The 20,085-nt window shown below is 37.6% G+C and overlaps 1 protein-coding gene across 3 annotated transcripts; it reads left to right on the forward strand.

Annotated features, from left to right (window-relative positions):
• Positions 1 to 299: 299 nt before the first annotated feature.
• Positions 300 to 14,268, forward strand: LOC129427860 (uncharacterized). 3 transcript variants are annotated; one of them, XR_012373323.1, is made up of 7 exons: positions 309 to 769; positions 1,175 to 1,273; positions 1,354 to 1,460; positions 1,581 to 1,748; positions 4,793 to 5,019; positions 5,113 to 5,265; positions 14,048 to 14,268. XR_012373323.1 is itself a non-coding variant. In XM_073876427.1 (6 exons), exons 1-6 carry the CDS (start codon positions 703 to 705, stop codon positions 5,207 to 5,209), a joined length of 765 nt encoding a protein of 254 aa, XP_073732528.1. In that variant the 5' UTR covers positions 309 to 702; the 3' UTR covers positions 5,210 to 5,266. The 3 variants fall into 3 exon arrangements, 1 of the variants encoding a protein (XP_073732528.1); XR_012373324.1 differs by lacking the exon at positions 1,581 to 1,748 and having other exon boundaries at positions 300 to 769; XM_073876427.1 differs by lacking the exon at positions 14,048 to 14,268 and having other exon boundaries at positions 5,113 to 5,266.
• The last annotated feature ends 5,817 nt before the right edge of the window (positions 14,269 to 20,085 follow it).

Raw genomic sequence — 20,085 nt, forward strand, 5'->3', positions numbered from 1 at the left:
CTCAATCTTACTGTGGAACGAGACAGCAGAGGACAGATATTCAAATCAGCCTCTCTCTCTCTCTCTCTCTCTTTTAACATCCAACCTCATCCAGAAGAACCTTGCGGTGAGTGAATAAACGACATACAGTATTGTGATTTTTTCACTAAACAGTACCGTTAAAATCACCGTTCAGCTGTCCAGGTAACCTTATTCATCCCTCTCAAAAAAAAACCCACATAAAAACATTTCATTGCTTAAACACTTTTTACTTTTTGATAGAAACATGTAGAATGGTCTAAAAAAAGAAATCCTCTACTTCTGGTCTCTCACATAAAAACTTCCCTATACACTAGTAAATAATCTGCAACCCTCACAGAGTCGATCCTTACCGTTTATAACGCAGTACTGCGTGCGGTGAGCCAATCAAAAGACAGCCTCCTCACTGTTGTGCACCAATCAAAGGGAAGTAAACTGAAGCTCCGCCTGCGCGTCAAGTGTTGTGGGCGAGCTTAAGATGAATGAATGACGCCGAGAGCGCGCGCTCTCTTTCTGTCTGTGAGGAAACTTCTTTCTCTCTTTCAGTGACGTTTACAGATTTTCTGTAGTGTTTGTTTGTTATTTTTATGGGTTTTCGAGTAGCTTATGACGCAGTACCGAGGTTTATTTTAGCTTAACTTTAAAAAGTTGGCGTTTACCTAAGGAGAAGAGTGTGTTTTTAAAATGGCAAGTGTGGCTGATCACAGATCAGTATTGGTGGAGATCCCAGAACCACAGGCCAAAATCACAGGTGAGAATAACTTACATTTATAGATGATGTCGATCACATATCATTGAGATCATGCATGAAAATCACATGCACACAAAATGACAACAAAATATCATCATCATCATTAATCATGTTTTAATCTTGTCTAATGTGCATGATCAGAATACATAAAAACAAAAGTCAGTAAAAAGCCCCGTGTCTACTGTATGATCTCTCAGTGGTTTACATGTTTAATGATATTTGATCTTATATTTACTTGACACAAACTAACATTAACAAGAAACAAGACTCTAGTTATTACATAACCAGATGTGATTGACATAGTGGACTGGATCACCAACACGTGTGATGATGATGTTTAAAAGATGTTTAATGTAAAATCCCATCCAGACCAAAACTCTTAACCTGTGATATTTCTGTCTCCAGGACGTCTAAGAAGATCCTACATGGATATTTTGGGTTCTCGTTTGGTTGCTGGTGTGAGAAGCAGGAACCTCGAGTCTGTTGCTGTTCCTAGACGAGCGTGTGAGTTCTGATCGCTGTTCTTTTGTCTCTGTTCATCTCGTGACATCAGCGCTGATGCTCTGTCTTGTGTTTTTGTCAAGTGGACGGATGTTCTCGGAAACTCAGGAGCCGCAGGAGACACGATTTTCTCGAGTGTCAGACGTCAGCCTCCAATGAGCTGCTTCACAGTCTGATGCATGCTGAACAGGTGAGATGCCTGTCATGTGCTTCAAATCCATACTACACACTGTATACTGCGTACTGAACAACAGTAACATGTGTCACGCTTCTGCTCTGACGTTATTAAAACGTTACTTGGCCACGTCAGTCTGTTCGGACGGCGTCCAGCTCCTCTGTGCCTGACCTCAAGATCTTACTGGAAGATCTCCACCAGAGGAAGACCAGCGTGTACAGATCCATTCCCTATTCGCGCCTCGCTTCCAACCGCGATGCTCACTGTTACCGGAAAGCTCGTCCTCACTTAATGTCTTTTAAGGTAAGAGACAGTGAGTGTGTATCAAGGTTATTATAGTTTTGCATTTTTCATTAGTTTTTATTTTTATTTCGTTTTGACTTTTTGTTTTCAAATTCAGTTTAGTTTTAATTCGTTTTTGAAGTGGGTTTGCTAGTTTAGTTTAGTTTTTATTTTTTGAAAATGCTTAGTTTTAGTTTAGTTTTTATTAGTTTTAGTGTTAGTTTTAGTCTTTTTCATAATTTGGGTTATTTGTCAGGGGCAAGATTCAAAAAGGTCAGAAAAAGAATTGTGTAATATTAACTCAACAAAAACATCATACATTTTTAGAAAATATTAATTCAAAAATAAAACCAGTACATAAAATGTACATATGGGCACAAATATGTAAACAGTCTCAAGTTCAACACTCCACAGTAAGTGCAAAATGTGATGTGTGCCAGTAAAAAAGTTAAAGAGCCAACAGACTAAAGAAGACATACATGAACCGCATGTATTCAACCCGATTTTGAGCCACAACAAGACATTTCTGTCAGATTGTCAGAGAGCGCAGTCTGAGACCAGACCATGACAAATAACCAGAGGTGAAAAGAAGTAATCTAAAGAAATAAATACTCAAGTAGAGAGTTAGTAGTTACTCTTGAGAAAAAAAATACACACATACATGCACACACAGTATACAATGCACACCATTAGTATCAGGACAGTAAAGACAAAAGTTTGCTGTGGAGACCAGAAATTGGTAAGATGAATATCAGTGTGTCAGAAGTACAGAAGTCACATTTGATCAACCTTTGATTATGTTTCAACACATACATGCTTTAACAACAAAGAAAAACAGCCTTTAATGCTGACTTGTATGTTGTACCCAAACGCAAAACTCAAATGAAATGGATCAAACTGATACTACACGTGTGAACAATTAATGCATTAGGACACAGTTCACTTGAACACTTCTAATGGTCTCAACGTGGCCACATTAGATAGTATTAAAATACAAACGTGTTGTGTTATTGAGTTGGAATAGTGTGCATGTTAAAACAGGTGACATTTCTGTACTTTTGTCTGTTTATCTTTTAATGTTTAGACACTTCTTGACTCCACAGCAAACTGAGGATTTTTGCCTGTTTGTCTGAAAACTTAATGTTGATGTATACAGCTTATAGCTAAAATATCAGACAAGTAAACCGACAGTGTTTTGCATTCAGTTATGCATATTAAAGTTCACTCAGAGAATATCCTAAGATGGTCATCGACAGTTTACACTTACATGAAATACAAACTGATTTTAGAAAATAACTCATGTTTTCTTATGTTGTGAATCTCATGTCACGTGTGTGTGTTGTGAGAAGCACTTACAGTACAGTAGACAGAATCAGACGTCAATCATCGATGGACGTGTACACAGTGCTTCTGGAGGTGGTGCGCGTTTAAATAGGGACTTTAAGCAACAGCTGGGAATGGAACGGCTACGGCGACCGGAAGTATGCTGTCACACCGCCGTAGCCAAGAACGTTAAAATCACTAAGCAACCGTAAACAGGACCGCGCAACGCGGTATTAATTCATTTAATGAGAAACAAAAAAAATGTCATTTAAAAAAGCAAGAGAAGGGTTGGTTTTGGCATTAAATGACAATCTTTTGTCAGAAGAGAAGTTTTTACTATTGTATGATGTAAATAAGTCTAAAAACCTAGATTTAAGCAATACTTGAAAACATTGAATACTTAAAAATCTTTAAAATTAGCTTAAATTTAAAACATATTAACATATATTATTTAAAAGACTTGTGGTACAATCATAAACTGATGCAATTACAATGTCATATGCCATTAAACATAACATTTATTTACACAATCTCTCACGTTGTAGCGACTACGGCAAATCAGCTGTTCTTCCGTAGTAGACCGTAACAGTAGAACGTCGCAAAATAGCAGTTAAATTCGCGCATGCGCAATACAACGCCAGAATGCCGTTGCCGTTCCACCAGAGGCTGTTGCTTAAAGTCCCTACTGTTTCTGACGACGAACAGGTCGCGCGTATATAATGGCGGGTACACGTGTGAAGTTTAGCTTTTAGTTAAAAGATTAGTAAATTCATATTCACATAATACAACACTCTTTATGTTCTGCGTGTTTCTAGACACAAGCAAAATCGCATCAAACGATTCAGTTGTTGCAGCGATCTAAACAATTCATTTAAACTGATTCGCGAACCAATTCAAAACGTTTGGCCCGTTTGCTTTGTAAAGAATCGACTCAAAAGACTCATTTATTTGCAACACCTTGTAAGGAATCAACTTAAACGAGTCATTAATTCGCGAATGTGTGTATGTGACACTGCGTGAATGAGAGACGCATGGAAAGGAATTTGAAGCGTTATTTGCTCTATAAAAGACAAAGACGAAAACTAAGGACATTTAATCTATATTTTTATTTTATTTTAGTTAGTTTTGCCAGACACACATTACAGTTTTAGTTAGTTATCGTTTTTTTGTGATGACTCGTTTTTATTTTTATTTCAGTTAACGACAATGTTTTTTCCCATCTAGTTTTCGTTTTTTCGTTAGTTTTCGTTAACGATTATAACCTTGGTGTGTATGATTGAGTTTGTCATTAGTTGTGTTTCATCATCATCTGTTTGTTTACCAGTGAGATCAGACTCGACTATAAACTACAGCTCTGACAGGGTTTGTTAGTGGCTGATTTAAATATTTAGAAAGCAGACTGGCTGTTGGTAATGTAATTTATGCTGTCATATATCCCATCTCTTACGTCTATATACTGTATCGTATCAATAAACATCTCTATATATAGTGTTACAGAAGATGTTTCTCCAGATCTATTATTTGTTTGAATAGTCCTACGTTGGCATGTAAGAAATGAATAACAACGCATTTATGGGATTATTTTAGAATAGATAATGCCACATGCTCTTTAAATGTCTATGGATGATAAAATACAGTTTCTGTAATACTGCCCCGCTACAATACTGACACAACTGTCATAAATGAACACTTCTGATGATCCGTTCAGAAGTTCTGATGGCCGACGTCTTGTCTTTGTTCAGCGCTCCTGTCAGGAAGGAGGCCGATCGCTCCTGCTGAAGGCGGAGTGGGAGAAGGTTCTTGAGTTTGTTCTGGTGGCGTGCAGTTACGTCGACGACCTCCCGCAGTGGGAGACGAGCGGTCACAACGCGATTCGAGAGCAGTGCTATCACAAGCTAGCAGACTTCTGTGCGACCGCGCTGCAGGAACATCCACCCGCGCCTCGCAGAGCCCGACAGCTCCTGCACAGGTGAAGGGATGCACTCTCCGCTGATCTGAGATCAGACGTTCCTACAGCTAAACATGAGCATTCACTCATTTCAGTTATTGCTCCTTTTCGTAGGTTTAAAGCGGATCCCGTTTGCATGCGAGTGGCCCGTCCATCTTTAGGTGAGCTGGAGATGATTGTGCGAGAATATCGCTGTCAAAAACCCAAATAAACCCAGAGGAACTGATTAGACCCACCCTGTCAAGACGTTTCTCATCCATCATGAGGGTATGACAAAATCTATTGTACTGAAATTCCTGCTGGATTGATTCACAAAAACCCAGAATCATTTGTTTAGATTGTAGGTATGCAGTGCACAGAAACGCACACCACAGCTTTCAGATCAGTCAGTAACAAAATGACTAAATAGGATTTATATTCATTTATATCATTTTAAAGAAAACAGCCAGCATTCTTTGTCTTGACCTTTGTTTTAAAGGAAACCGTCACGTTCATTCATTATGACGCAGATTGTTTCGTGAAGAACTTTAGGCATTCTGGTGAGAACAGGTGGATTTGAACGTGCCAACTAAACAGAAACAGACCGGTTTAAAGTGCCAAAGATTTGCACCTGTATGGGTTGTTGCTACAAAATGTGTTTGAATCTGAATGTGATTCTCTAAATTGAATCCTGAAGAATCTTAAACTGTAAACCCCAGTAAGCATTGTGAGATTACACAGATGAAATGATTCGCTCCAATCTCAATACTACAAACATGCAGAAACGACATCTCTCTGACTTAAATAAAAAAGAAACTGGTTAAAGTACACTTAAACGGTTTCACAGACAAGGCTTAAGGTTAGTCCTGAACTAAAACACATGTTTAAGCTGACTCAACTGAAAATAACTTTCACTGACGGATCTTAAAATATACATTGATTTCTCTCAGAATACACACCAATAATGTCTTTTAAAGGCATGTTCATTAAACTTTATTAAATTAATTTAACTAAGGCCTAGTCCTGGCTTTAGCTAAGCCTTGTCTGTGAAACCAGACCTTTAATGAGTCTGCTTCATGTAGTACAGACAAGTAGAGTAAAAAGACAATGCTGTTGTACAACTATATATACATTATGGAATTTTAATTTTACTTTCGCCAAAACAATAATGATAATAATAATAATAACAACAAAAAAGAGACTTCATATAAATAAAAGAAACAAATAATAGATTAATGAGACAAAAAATATGAGAGAAAATTTCATCTTTGACCATCAGACACACGAGGCTGTGCTGCGCGGGGTTAATGAGCACTGGCCGCCTGCTGGTCGCATCTGGAAATTACATTTCCCAATTTGTCTAATCAGATTTTTAAATCGTAGTTAAGGATTTTGCGATTGAGACTGTCGAGTCCCTGATCTTTGTGCTGACTTCTGATCAAGGTCTGGTCATCTGTTGAATATCACCTAATGAAAGTCTAGCAATGTAATGCCATTACATTTATCCATTGTGTCATAAAAGTGACCGTAACCTTTGCCATATCTGTCCCATAAGGGTCAATGTACGGTATCTGTGTCAAGTGTTTTATACAAAGAGTTTTTTTTACAAAACCTGATTTTGAACATTTTCGTATTTTACACTCAAAAGGATATCACGCTGTTTAGCTTAGTTTCTGCTGTTCTCAGATCTGTCACAGGGTGGCACTCATGCAAAGTCTTTTAAATGATGTTTTTTAAATGAATGTTTTAAAGTGAACATCATTGCCCCACTTTCTTTAACAATTATGTCACTTTTTAGGAGAGGATGTCATGTGGTCTCTGAGTCTATATGTTAAGAAGATTCTTGTAAGCTTATTTTGTGAAGGTTTGAGTCGTATACAGTACAGGTGTGCATTCATTCAAGTTATGTTACATCCGGCTAAAGAATGATGTGATGTGATGCAGAAAAACTGATGACTGATTCAAACTTTTCCCAGTTGAACATGTTATAAATAAAAGACAAAAGAGGAAGACTAAAGAAACTCTTTCTTCATAAGGTGAGGTTGAGTCCTAAACTCTTCTGTGTTTTTGATATGCAGACATAAATTGTGAACGACGACATCAGCTTATATTCCTCTGATAAAACTGCATAATTTCTTTATTATACATACGGCACATGTTCATGTCAGTATATACTGTATCTGTATTATGAGTTATAAAAGCTCACGATTTAAAGTCTTGACATATTTAATCTGTGAATAAAAATCCTTCAATCATTTCAAATGTAAACACACAAAATCCTTTCAACTTTTCTGTCTATCTACTAAATCTAACTGCTTAACACCCCCCTAACAACCGTTCTGACATCCTTAGCAACCAGTTAACAGCACCCCAGTCCCTACATATCATTTTGTATCTTTTTTAAACTGCGTGTAGGAAACTTTCAAAGCAACATTTGTTAATGAAGTATTAGGTTTGTACAGTGATGTTGTCTTGTGTCAGCTGCTGGATTTGTGTTTCTTTGAGTTTGTGGGGCTGCGAGTCAGAGAGCTGATGAAACTTTAACATTTTCAGATGCAATTGCCCAAGTTACACATCAGATCCAGAGGAAACAGGTGTGTCTGTGTGTGTCTGTGTGTGTTTGTGTGTTGTGCTCTTTAAGCACCTGGAGGGCAAACACATCTCAGTGATGACAGCTCTGTCCGAGTGGAAAACACAAACAAACCCTAACCTTGTAAAGCAGAAAAGGATTTTAAACTTGTAATTAATAAGTTCATGCATCTTTAGTTCTTTGTTTATTCATGAGCATCTGGCTTTCTGTGACCTCAGAGTCAAATTGAGTTATTGCATAATAATTTGCTGAAATCAGACCTTTATTTATTTGTCCCATTGTTTGCAAAATAGATTATAAAGAAAGTGAAGCGCGGTTCATCCTGTAAACTTTCTTCATTTTAAGAACTTTCACCATGTGTCACACAAAGTTTTTATTTGATATTGAGCTGAATTTACAGTCTGTGGAATGAACCTTGAAACTTTGTTGTTTATCATGAATATCCGGCTGATTGTGGAGATATTTATTACATGCGTGCGCACACATACTACACAAACACACACACACACAAACATGTGTGTATTAAATTGTGTGTGTGTAGAAAGTGTCTGGCTTTAAATTTTGAGGACCTAATTTTTGACAAAAGCTCTTACAGCACACTATTTTCCCAATTCACTCTCCGGGAACCTTTTTATCATAGAACCTGAAATATTTGTGGGACTCCCTGCATTTTGCTTTGTTTGCACCACAGGAGCTGGAGATAATTTTTGTACCAAGATCATCTTTATTGGGAACTATTATGTCCTATACTCGGGAGTCTGATCGGTTAAAGTCTTACGTGTAAAATTAGCACACATACAGATTATTCACATGTCACAAACAGCTGATTTGTTTAACAGCTTACAGCTTATGTTGTTATTTTGTGTCAAGCCCCTCCTCCGGCACATTTCAGCCTTTATATATATATATATATATATATATATATATATATATATATATATATATATATATATATATATATATAAAATCGACCATTGCTTTGATCCTGAACCAGATTACACAGTCGCTCTCTAGGCTTTAATGCTGAAAACATCAGAGATGTATAATCAGGCCAAGCATGTGAATATAAAAATAGGACACCTCTGATAACGTGCCTCCAAGTGTGTGGGATATAATGAGAAAAAAATCTCTGAAATATGGAAAAGAATTGGGAAACATTAAGAGCAGATGGAGCGTTCGTATGGGTAGGGCTGCACGATTATTCACATGCAATATCACGCGCATCTCGTCAGTAAATCCGGTTCTGTGGATTTCACCTACCTTTAGGAGCAGCCTTTACTACACAGAGCCGTATAGTTCAATGACAAGCTGGTCCGTATTGCGTTCATTATCGGAGGCAATTAGTTCACGATTATAAACGTGATATTGACTGTCGCAGAAGAGCATTAACATCCAGTAGTGAAGTGGACATGGCCGTAGCTACCATTGAGGACACCGAGGTCATGTCCTCGGTAGTTTTTTTTGAAGTTTCGTTTCATTTTGATGTGAAAATAGCCGACGAGACAATCCTTGCATCTACGGATCATCACGTGCAGTGATGGAAATAACGGCGTTATATATAAACGTCGTTTCCTTACAGCGTTACTGACATTAAAATGCTGCGCATTTAGTATAATTAATCTCACTGAAGCGAGTAAACTCTCATCGTTAGACAGGCAATGTTTTTCTCTTGCGTGTGTTGAGGGGTGTAAAACACATAACTGATTGGCCTGTGTATGTTAGAGGGGGTGGGACAACCACATAATCAATGATGATTGGCTGAATTTCCATCGTTAGCCAACCAGAAGCAGGATTAGCTCATACACTATATACATGCACAGTCCGAGCAGTGTCGTGTTGCCAACTTGTTGATGACTTTGTCGCTAGATTTAGCAACTTAAAAAAAGCGAAAAAGGACAAATCTAGCGATCTTTTCTGTCGTGGTTGGAGACTGACGCGAGAGCATGTATCATTCTCTACACTCAACGAGCAGCAGGTGCTGCTAGACAATCACAAGCAGCCCGGTCCTCACGTGCAGTCCGCCCGAGTCCCACACACCCGCAACGACACAGCGATGGAAGTACAACAAGCTCAAAGGTAGCGGTCGCAAACACAAATAATAAGCACTGCTTCTATACAAGAATAGTATGCAAGAAAGGCAAGAATGTTTGTGTAACATGCAACGTAAAAAAGAGTCTCTCCACGTCTGTAATTCTAATCTAATAAAGCAAATGAAAATGAAAAGGCTGTAACAAACTTAACTATCATTTTGAAAGCCAGCAAAAGATGAGCAGAGAAGAAGGGAAGATGAGAAAGTTAAAGGTTATGCAGCAAATAGCCTACAATATGGGATGCAATACGGCTACCGATGAGATTAAAACCTACACTACTGCTCAAAAGTTTAAGGTCACTTAACTAAAATGTTAACTATGGTCTTAAAATCATTAAATCTGAAGGCTTATGGTTAAATGCTTGAAATTACTTTTGTAGACAAAATATAGCTGTGCTAAACAGATTCATTTTTGTTATTAGAAACCAAAAAATATATTTTTTGAAATAGATGACTTACACTGAATATTGAAGAAAAAGCAGCCACTAAGAGCCCTTATTATATATAAACTCCTTTTATACTCTTAAAAATTCATCCTAAATTGAAAATTTAAGAAGCTTCTTGAAAAAATGACACAGTTTTGCAGTTTCTAGGCAAAGGGTGACTTGCACTTCAAATGATGAAATGTAACCATTGATTTATTTTGGATGCTTTTAGTCACCAACAAAATTCTCACAGACACAGTTACATTTGTGCTATGTCGTAGTTTGGACATGTTTATTATTATTCTGTAATATGGAAAAAATGTAAATAATAAAAAAAATGTCCTCGGTATTTGAAAAATCCTGGCTACGGCCTTGGAAGTGGATGAGATCAGCTTGGGTTTCAGACAGAAATATTCTTACATGTGTGTTATAAACATAGAGACGGAAGAATTTTCATCATGACTGATTTTTTTTCTTCGTTTTTTTAGCATTTCATTACGTTTGTTCTTACGATTGTTAACAGGTTAGGTTTCCTTTGATAAGAATAAACCTCATCAAGAATTGTTAAATTGGTTCCTATCACATCTGATCCTCTTTCATTTTATCTTTTAAAAAGTTCACTGTAAACTCATCACAGACCGATATGAGAATATTCAGATTCATAAAACCAGGACCGGTTCTATTCAATTCAATTTTATTTATATAGCGCTTTTCACAATTGTTAATTGTTGCAAAGCAGCTTTACATGAGAAGATGTAGATAGCGTATTAATAATGTAACGTATACAGTAAAGTGCTAAGTTAAGCCAAAGTTGGCTGACTCTCCCTGGGACGAAAAAACCCCCTAGGAAAAAACCCAATGGGAAAAACTCCTAGAAGGACAAAAACCCTTGGGAGAAATTAATATATATTTTTATATATATATAGATACGGTAGGGATAGGAAGCGGGTAAGCGGATTAAACTGGTTCAGCCGGTGGTCGTTGGTCACTCATCGGCTGGGCATCACGTACGTTGAAGGACAGCCAGTAGATCAGTGGTGCGATGACCTTCACAGTAACAGGAACTGGGTCTGTTAGTGTCATTGTCCTCGGGGGTCGAGGACGAGACAGGGAGACAGAAACAGAGTTCTATTAGCGTAGGGGCCATTCGCATGTAATGCAAGTGTCATACATTATAGTGGTTTAAGTCAGCTCGGTCCCAGACAGGCTAACTATTGCGGCAATAGTGTATTACCCATATGAGGTATGTGAGTGCTTTGTTCTAGACAAAATAACTACTGCGGAAAAGTACATTTACTGGACATTTTATGTGAATGCTTTGTTAAAGAAGAATGTCTTGTTGCCTGTTCCTTGTTTAGTCTTTGTGTATTTATACTGCTGTCTGTGTCACACTTGTCGCCGGAAGATTGTCTTTACAACCATGTCTGTTCTCTGTGTCACATATTGGATGTTCCTGTGTTTGCTTACCTGTTACTCCTCGTATTTTGATTTCCAGTTTTATCATTAAGTGTCATTTATTTTCTGAACTCTGCATTTGCGTCCTCACTCCACTCCCGCGTCATGACAATATGGGTATGAAAAATGATCTTTCTAAAGACAAAAAAGTGTGCGTTATCTCAAAAAAGCTCATTTTCTATAACAATTTATATTTGGAGGACCTAAAGAGAAATCATTGAACTATTACAAGATTCATGAGTGATTCACATTACAGAAAGATTTGACTATGAAGGCTTTTAAAATATTTTTTTTAGGAAAATATTAGGAAAAGGCAGCAATAAAAAAGCCTTTAATACAGGATCCTTCAGTTCATAAAGCTGTATTTCTACCACTCTCCCAAAACAAAACTTGCAAAAATGAAACATTTGATGGTTTTTCACTATGGGATATAAAAGGAACCAAGTCTTTTGAAATAAATGTACTTTCATGGAGGAAAATACACAAAAAGCATCACTGATTTTAATTCATACGAGCATAAAGTAAGAAAGAAATTAAGGTGTGAGCATCATCATTCTCTGAACTTAGTCTTATTATTAAGAGTCTGTGCATCACACATACACGGGTGCCTGCGAAACAGATGATATGTGCAGCTGGGATTTTCACACTTCATTTCATGTCACCTCTGTCAGTTAACTTGTTTGGGACTAGACATGGACTTCAGAAACGTCTGTAGGTCCAAACCAATTACTGGAGTAGATGCCATTTTTTTGCCTTTTATTTAAACACCTGCTTTTATATCCTAAAAGGTTTTGCCCTCTAATAAACTGAGGGTTCTAAAAGAATGAAAAAGAATGAATTGCTGGATAATATCAATTTAATGAATAATATCACTGGAATAATACACTGTCAGGAAAGTAACAAACATGCTTTAACTATGCTTTTACTTGCGCATAACTTTATCAAACTGGTAATAATAAATGATGAATTAATATCCACAGACATTTATGTAGATGTTTTTAGTAAAATAATGTTTAACTAGTAAATGTTAATATAACTTAGTGTAAATCTTCAGGGCTCCATACTGCGAGTAAATAGTCGCATTTAAATTTTTATTAAAGGTCACACTGGCAGGACTGCGAAATTTTAAATACAATTATATTAATATAATGCGCAGGCGTCACTTTTCCTGTTGCTGCCCCTCCCTCGCCTTTATCATATCTCAGGTGCATATCACTTCTCTAAATCCGTCTCTTTTGTCCACTTTTGACCGCTTCTGTCTTGATTATTTTGAGGGGTGGTCTGTGAAGACTGTGGGCGAGTCCCTCTGCTTTCGTTTAAACACCAGTGGGAGTAATGACGGGGTTAAATTGCCGCAAACTAATATTATGTCAGAGTCTGCTGCGTGTGCTGCACAGTGTTTTGTACATGTATATGTGATAGCTCGCAAAATGAAACAAATTAAAGACGCGGAGATCAGCCGCTTTAGTTTTATCAATAAAAGCCTAAAGATAGCGCTGTACACCGTGTGTTCACGTGCCACCTCTCTCAAATGCGAGTCTGGAGCCCTGATCTTGTTAAAAGTTAGCTACATGCGGTGGCTGTGCTTCATTTAAACCCGTTAAGTGAACAGCAATATGAACATGATTTTATGAGGCTACTGATAAGCATAAATAAAAAAAAATTCATAATTTCCACCAAGCATTCGTTCATGGTTTCATTCATGTAAAGCTACGCTGCAGTTTACGTGACTCGTGAGTTCATCTTTATTTCTTAGGCGAGTCAGGCATTTATAACACATTTCATCTGTGCATTAATGTCTGTTATGTTAAATTAGTTGATTAATGAAAGTAAGCATACTCAAATTCCTTTTAATGAAGTCGCGTCACACTGCCGTTATATTTGCTGTGCACGCTGCTGCTGCTGTTGTTGTTAGGTCATCTCCTCAGATGCGTCCAGCACACAAAAACTGTGTTTATCTGTCACTCCGATATTACAAAATCAATTTCCGATAATGGGAAAAAGCTTAAATATCGTGGGAAATATCGGGAAACCGATAAATCCGTCAATCTCTTATCATTATGCACCAGCGTTAATCTGCATTAAAAAACGTGCTTATTCTGTCTTGTTTTTTACTAGAGAAACAGACACAAAATGAGCATTGAACTACGAAAAGAAAACACATTTCTGTTTGTTACAGATATATTAAATGGCCCTGAAGACTTCTGTCCTATAGAAATTACAGTCAATGAGAAAGCAGATTTGGGTCAGAGAGGGCTGCAAGTGACACAGATACATTAAAGCAGGATCTTATAGTGAGAGCTCGCTTTCACACATGCAGTTTATCCGTCCGCTCCTGTAACTTAAGAGCTTATGGAGTCATTGCACTCAGTAAATTGGCTGTGGTAGCCTTGGGTCTCATTATCAAAGTTTCGCCAGAACTTGTCAATATTTCATGCGTAGCGCTCCTCCTATATATCAATATGTGTGAATGCCATTACAACTCCAGTTAATATTTTAATTGCTTCCCAGGAACAGAGGGCAAGCCAAATTGCTTTGATGTCCCCGAGGCTTCAGCCGTAATGAGATCCGCGCCCCTTCCCCATGTTCGGAAGGTCCTGACCTGACATTCATCTTTGGGCTGTTATTGAGGGATGAGCTGATGGATGATGCGTGCTGTCCAACACTTAAAAGCCTGCTTTGTCTTATTCTCTCTGAACTCATACTTGTAATATTAAACATTTAGAAATGTATTACTCGGTCACAACCCACATTCACTTCCTCTACCATCTGCATTCCTGTGCATACTGAGGTGATCAAAGTTGTTTGTCCGGTACAAAGGTGGTCTTCTGATTGGTCAGTTTGATTGTATTAAGTTGGTTTTGGTCACATGGTCAAGGAAGGGATATGAAGGTTATGTTGGATATGTTCTTGGACTTCTTCAGCTCTGCTCTTCTTCTTCTTTACCTGAGCTCTGGGGTTCAAGCTTCCAGTTCTCAGTACTGTTATTAATCCGTTTTATTTATAAATCTTCTGTTTGTTTTTGATTTAATTGATTTAATGAATAGCGCTGCCTGTTTCAATCCAGTAATTCTTATATTCTAGCAATGCTCTCCCACATGTTTTGCTACCACAACTGTGCTTTTTTCCGTCATTGGTATAAGTGGCAGAAGGGTGGTAATTGGCAAGAAATGCACAGTTTTACACCATCTCGTTGTTAACATTTTTTGTTCATTTCGGCATTACTACATCCTGAAACCACTGCAGTGAATCCATCCTTACACACTGATGACCTCAGGAAACTGACCTGCATGATTTTCAACATTTCCAGGACAACAGACTGAAGTTTTGATCTCAGAAGCTCGGTGTGGACCTTTTTGTATTTTTTTCTATTCCAGAGTCGATTACGTTAGTAACTAACTGACCAAATGCATAGCGTGATTTCAAACAATATCCAGAATAAAATACACTTCATGAAACAGCAGGACCTCTGCACCATGTATGACTGCACAGCATCACAGCAGCCGCATCTTTTTGTTGCTTAGCAACAGTCTGTTCTGATACAGAGACTATCAACTGTTAGCAAGAAACCCTTAAGTTAAGAAAACACTTAACTAGAATGATAAGAGCGTTGTCACTAAGGGTTTTTTTTAATTTATGGAGTTTTTTGGAGTCGACAATGAGAAACACACTGATGTGTTTTAACTTCAGATTCAAGATTTTTTTATTGTCACTTTACAAAGTACAGTGAAATTAGACCAGTCCTATCAGTTTAACATATTACACTCTATACATCCAAGTAAATAAAGATACAGTCTAGAACAGAATCATGTTAGAAAGGAACAATACAAACAAATATACTATAAAAAAAGTCAAAGTGATTGACAAGTATGGTAGGCCATAATATTCGAAATGTGACCTCATCTTTTACCCCTTAAATATGCAGCATACACACACACACACGCACGCACAGACACACACAGAGCTATAACTGCAGCAGACGTGGAGCAAATAATCTATAGCAGAAGATAAGTTTGGTCCCCTAGCCATTTGTTTCTGTTGTTTTTGCTGAAACGGTCTGTAGTAAAAAAGCCACAGCAGTATATCTTAATGAGACATGCGATTAAAACTTTTGGTGCTGTCCTATAACCGTGTGTTTCACTGAGAGATTCATTCATTATGACTGCAGGTCAATTTAAACACAGGTGAATGTCATACACAGTGATCATATCACATCTCTTTACATAGAATTGAACAGGTGGCAGATCTAAAGTTCTTTATATGACTTCGTATTATACCACGGGTCTGTTGAATGCTTATTTTTCTGTAAACCGCACACCTGACCTGTCAAATGTCATAAAATAACCACCAGTGGCCAGTTGCATAAACATAGCTGTGACGTTAAGACTGCGTCTTAAGAATGATTCTGACTAACTAGCAATCAGTTAGGGCCAATCAGTCTTATTATTTGGATTTAAATTAGACCAATGTACCTTTCTATGTAACATACTTAAAACAGTTATGATCAGTCTTGAAGAAAAAAATTCATGACTAACTTTTAAGACTAGTCTTAAAGTTTTATGCAACCGGCCACTGGACAATGTTTGTGGTAACTGTGGTATAAGAGGAATAATTGACTTTTTTGAAAAAAATGGAAAATAATGCATTCCCGCGGTGTAAGTCCACTTCACGTCGCACCGCATTACCACCTTGGGTGTGCATTATATTAAATAAGTCAAAGGACCGAAGTCAATTATTCCTTACATATACAGCAAAGGGTCACATGATGCCACAAGCTGTTTCTCCAGGTATCAAGACACAAATCTTTCAATGAATTTGGAATTAATTAAAAAGTCAATTAATATAATAATTAATTCACTTTAATTACACAGTTCTGGAATAGATTGAGAACTCATTATTATTCAATAATTAACGTAATGTGATTAAATTTAATCTTTCAGCATTAAACACTTTTGCATCATTTAAAATAGTAATTATGAGTAAGAATTACTCATTCAGATTATGACATGCATGTGCCATTTATATCCATCATCTTTATATCAATAACACCAGTATCCATCTATATCTTAACTTGTATCTTTTGCTGTGTCAATATTTAAGTACACTTAGTAAATGTACTGTTTTCATAAGATAATGTTGTGCATAATGTACACAAAAGTTAGTATTTAGTACTGTACTTTTTAAAATAAACTTAAGAACAGTGCTCAACTATGCTATTTTGAGACGCCGTTCTTTTTCTATATCATTTATTTTTTACTTGGGCTTATCTGTTGGATTCAGATTGTTTTTTGTTAAACACAGTATTCACACAGTACTGTGTGTCAGTATGTGTTGTGTGTTTGTGTATCTGCGTGTGTTTGGGTGCAGCGTCTCTGTACCTTTATGAGTTACTATCAGACTACACTCCATTGCAAACATTGCACTTGCAAAATTCTGGTCTTTCAATAATCCCTAGAATATCAAAATCATCTAAAGGTGGTAGATTACCTTCCCAGCAATGTTCAGGATTTAAACACAATCGATCAGTTTAAGTCTAAACTAAAGACTCATCTCTTTAACTAAGCATTTACCTAATTCAGCTCTTAAACATGTACTAGTTAGCTTGACCGGAACCACAGTGAGCGGCCTCTACGCCTTTTGTCTGAGACAGACAGGTTTAATTTCAGTTCGGTGTGATGCCCACCCCACCACTGATCCGCATGATGCCCATCTTCATGCTGCTGAATTCATGACTGGTCAGCGACAACTGACCGCTTTCTTGCAGTTGCAGCGCAAGTTAAATGCTATAATATAGTATTCATTATATTCTATATAGCATATGTTTAGTATAGTATATAATATATTACTGTAACAGCAGTGTGTTGTAGCTGCACTTCATAACTGTGCAGCTGTAACGTGTCAGATGAGAAGCGGCCCTCTCAGTTTTCTCACAGGGGTTTTATTCTGTGTACCCAAAGGAGTGTTTATCCCTTGCCTGCTGGGCTAGTGTATTTGCTTACTAGGGGACTTTGTTAATACTGCTTTTCATTATTTTGGTCCAATTCCAAACTTGCAGTATTTGCTATTTTACTTATTATTATTATTATTATATTATTATTACCCAATACATCCTTTTATTAGGAAATGAAGAGTTTGGTTCCAAAACGCGATAAACGCCATTTTTGAAAAAAATTAGTTACTGCCAAAATCAGCATTATATCAGGTCAGTAGTTAAAAGTAAATTCTTAATTTTACGCAAAATCCAATATCCGCCGTGTTATTCTGTCATCTTTTCTCCCTTTTTTCCCAAAATGCGATAAACGCCACTCCCCCTTTTTTATAGAACGCAATAAATCCCACAGCGCATGTAAACAAACATGGCGGCGCGCTGAGTACATGGAGTCCTAGTTTTCCTCATCTACTTTGTACTTTGTGATCAACAAACAAAACAAAATAATACTTTAATTGCATCGCTAAACCTGTGATGGTTTTCTGTGATGGGAAAGAAACGTAAGCCATCAACATCTAATAATTTCCCTGAGAGGCACTCGGGAGACGGGTGCTTTTTCTGCCGACAGCATCAAGCTTCTCATGCTAACACATTGACCCCAGAGGATCTTATGAAAAACTTTCCATAATTTTACTCAAAGTCAACGAAAATCGAGCAGGACCAAAAACATTTTATAGCTGATCGCTGTGAAAGACGTTAAGCGAAGAGGTCAAGTATAACCGCAATGACAGTGATCTTAATATGACAAAGTAAGTGTTTTGATTAATAACATTAATGTTTATATTTTTAATTAGTGTGTACAACTAGTCAACTAAATGAATATAACATGGCAAAGATGAATGCACATTTATATAGGCTATTGATTCAATAGATTTATAGCATTTTGAATAAAAACTTGTCATGGATTTATTGCATTTTGTGGAAAAAATGATCCGTTTTTATAATAAATCTTTGAAAATCAACTTATGGATTTGAATTTTTTATGTTTTTATAACCTAAAGATGCTATGTGAACGTTTGTAACAGAAAATAGTTGTTTTCATCTTGTCACTTTCTTGGTATAGAAAACACGTTTTTACCAAAATTTGTCAAAATGGATTTATTGCGTTTTGGAACCAAACTCTTCAAATAATTTTGAATACCTCCATGTACTTCTGTACAAGATTCAAAGATATAGTTTGAAATGGAGTACCAATTATAACATTTGAATTCTATGTAACTCCTTAACTATATTTACAAACTGCCATTCTTTTGTTGTTTTTTGCTTTTCTATGTTTTCTTTGTTTCTATTTCATGTGAAGCGGCTTTGAAACGATGAAGAATTGTGATGAATATAAATAAAATTGAATTGAAATTGATTTTGAATCTTTGAAATCCAGCCTCTGTTTCCAGAATCACATAGTTGGTCTCTTGAATTATAACAGCTGTTATATCAGATGTACTTGACAAGGTCACTGGCTGCTCATCTTCTTCAACCGTAATTACTTTGAAAGTTTTCTGGAGATTTTGAAGATCTTTTTGAACACTTTAGTCTAATATCTTTGTCCACTGTGTCTCTTAAAATGCGATTAAGACTGTGTACATGTATTTAAACCAGACCTACTCCTTCCCAGAGATATCTGCTTTAATTCAGCACTGTGGTAAATTTATGTCGTGCAGTAAAAAATACTGAATGAATTGATGAAATTTTCCCAACATCAAGAACCAGCTGCTGATAAAATATATTGTATAACATGTAAGGAGGCTGCAGCTGACTGTGGCTGGGCAGACTCCGGATGAGACTGCGTTGGCAGACGCTGCTGCGTATCAGAGGCCGGGGAGGCTGCACCTGGCTGAAGAGCCGAGGACCCCTTCTTCCTCTTCTTCTTCTTAGGGCGAGGCACAGTGCTCATGGCAGGAGGCAGAGGAATCGTGGTGGTCATAGCAGGTGAGGAGGACGCATCTGAGGCGGACTCCCACGAGAGCCTTCTCCCACGCTTCCCTCGGAGGTTGGTCGGCAGAGCAGACCTCTCGGGGATCGAGGTGGTGAGAGCTGCATCGTCCTGTGTGATGACTGCCACGACACGACCTTCTGGGATGGGAGAAAGCTGGGTGGCTCGTTCAGCTGCGGTTAAACCCCTGGACTCGCGGTTCATCAGATACTCCACCATGTTTGGGAAGCCCAGGGGTCTCAGCCTCTTCTGTTCGACAGGCTGGAGGGGCTCGTCGAGGCAGCTGTTGAAAATGAGTTTCAGCTCTGCCTCGTTGAACCCAGAGCCTGACGCCGACCTAAGAAACTCCATAGCGAAGCCTTTGACATCGGCCTTGTTTTGCCGGAGTCCGAAAAGCACGTGGGCCTGTCGGGCTCGGAGCGGGGTAAAAGTGACAAGACACGGAAAAAACGTGGTCTAATACAATAACACTAAGACCACGCTTTCACATAAAACATTGTACTGTCAGAACCCTGCCATACTGGACTAAGTATTAAAACAAGACAAGGTTCCAGCAGGATCCTGACAGTTTTAAAGCATTAACAATGAGCTTCGTACAGTGGCAAAGTTTTAGAGAATGTTAGGGTTATA

This window comes from Misgurnus anguillicaudatus, chromosome 14, assembly GCF_027580225.2.
Source record: "Misgurnus anguillicaudatus chromosome 14, ASM2758022v2, whole genome shotgun sequence".
Taxonomy (NCBI): domain Eukaryota; kingdom Metazoa; phylum Chordata; class Actinopteri; order Cypriniformes; family Cobitidae; genus Misgurnus; species Misgurnus anguillicaudatus.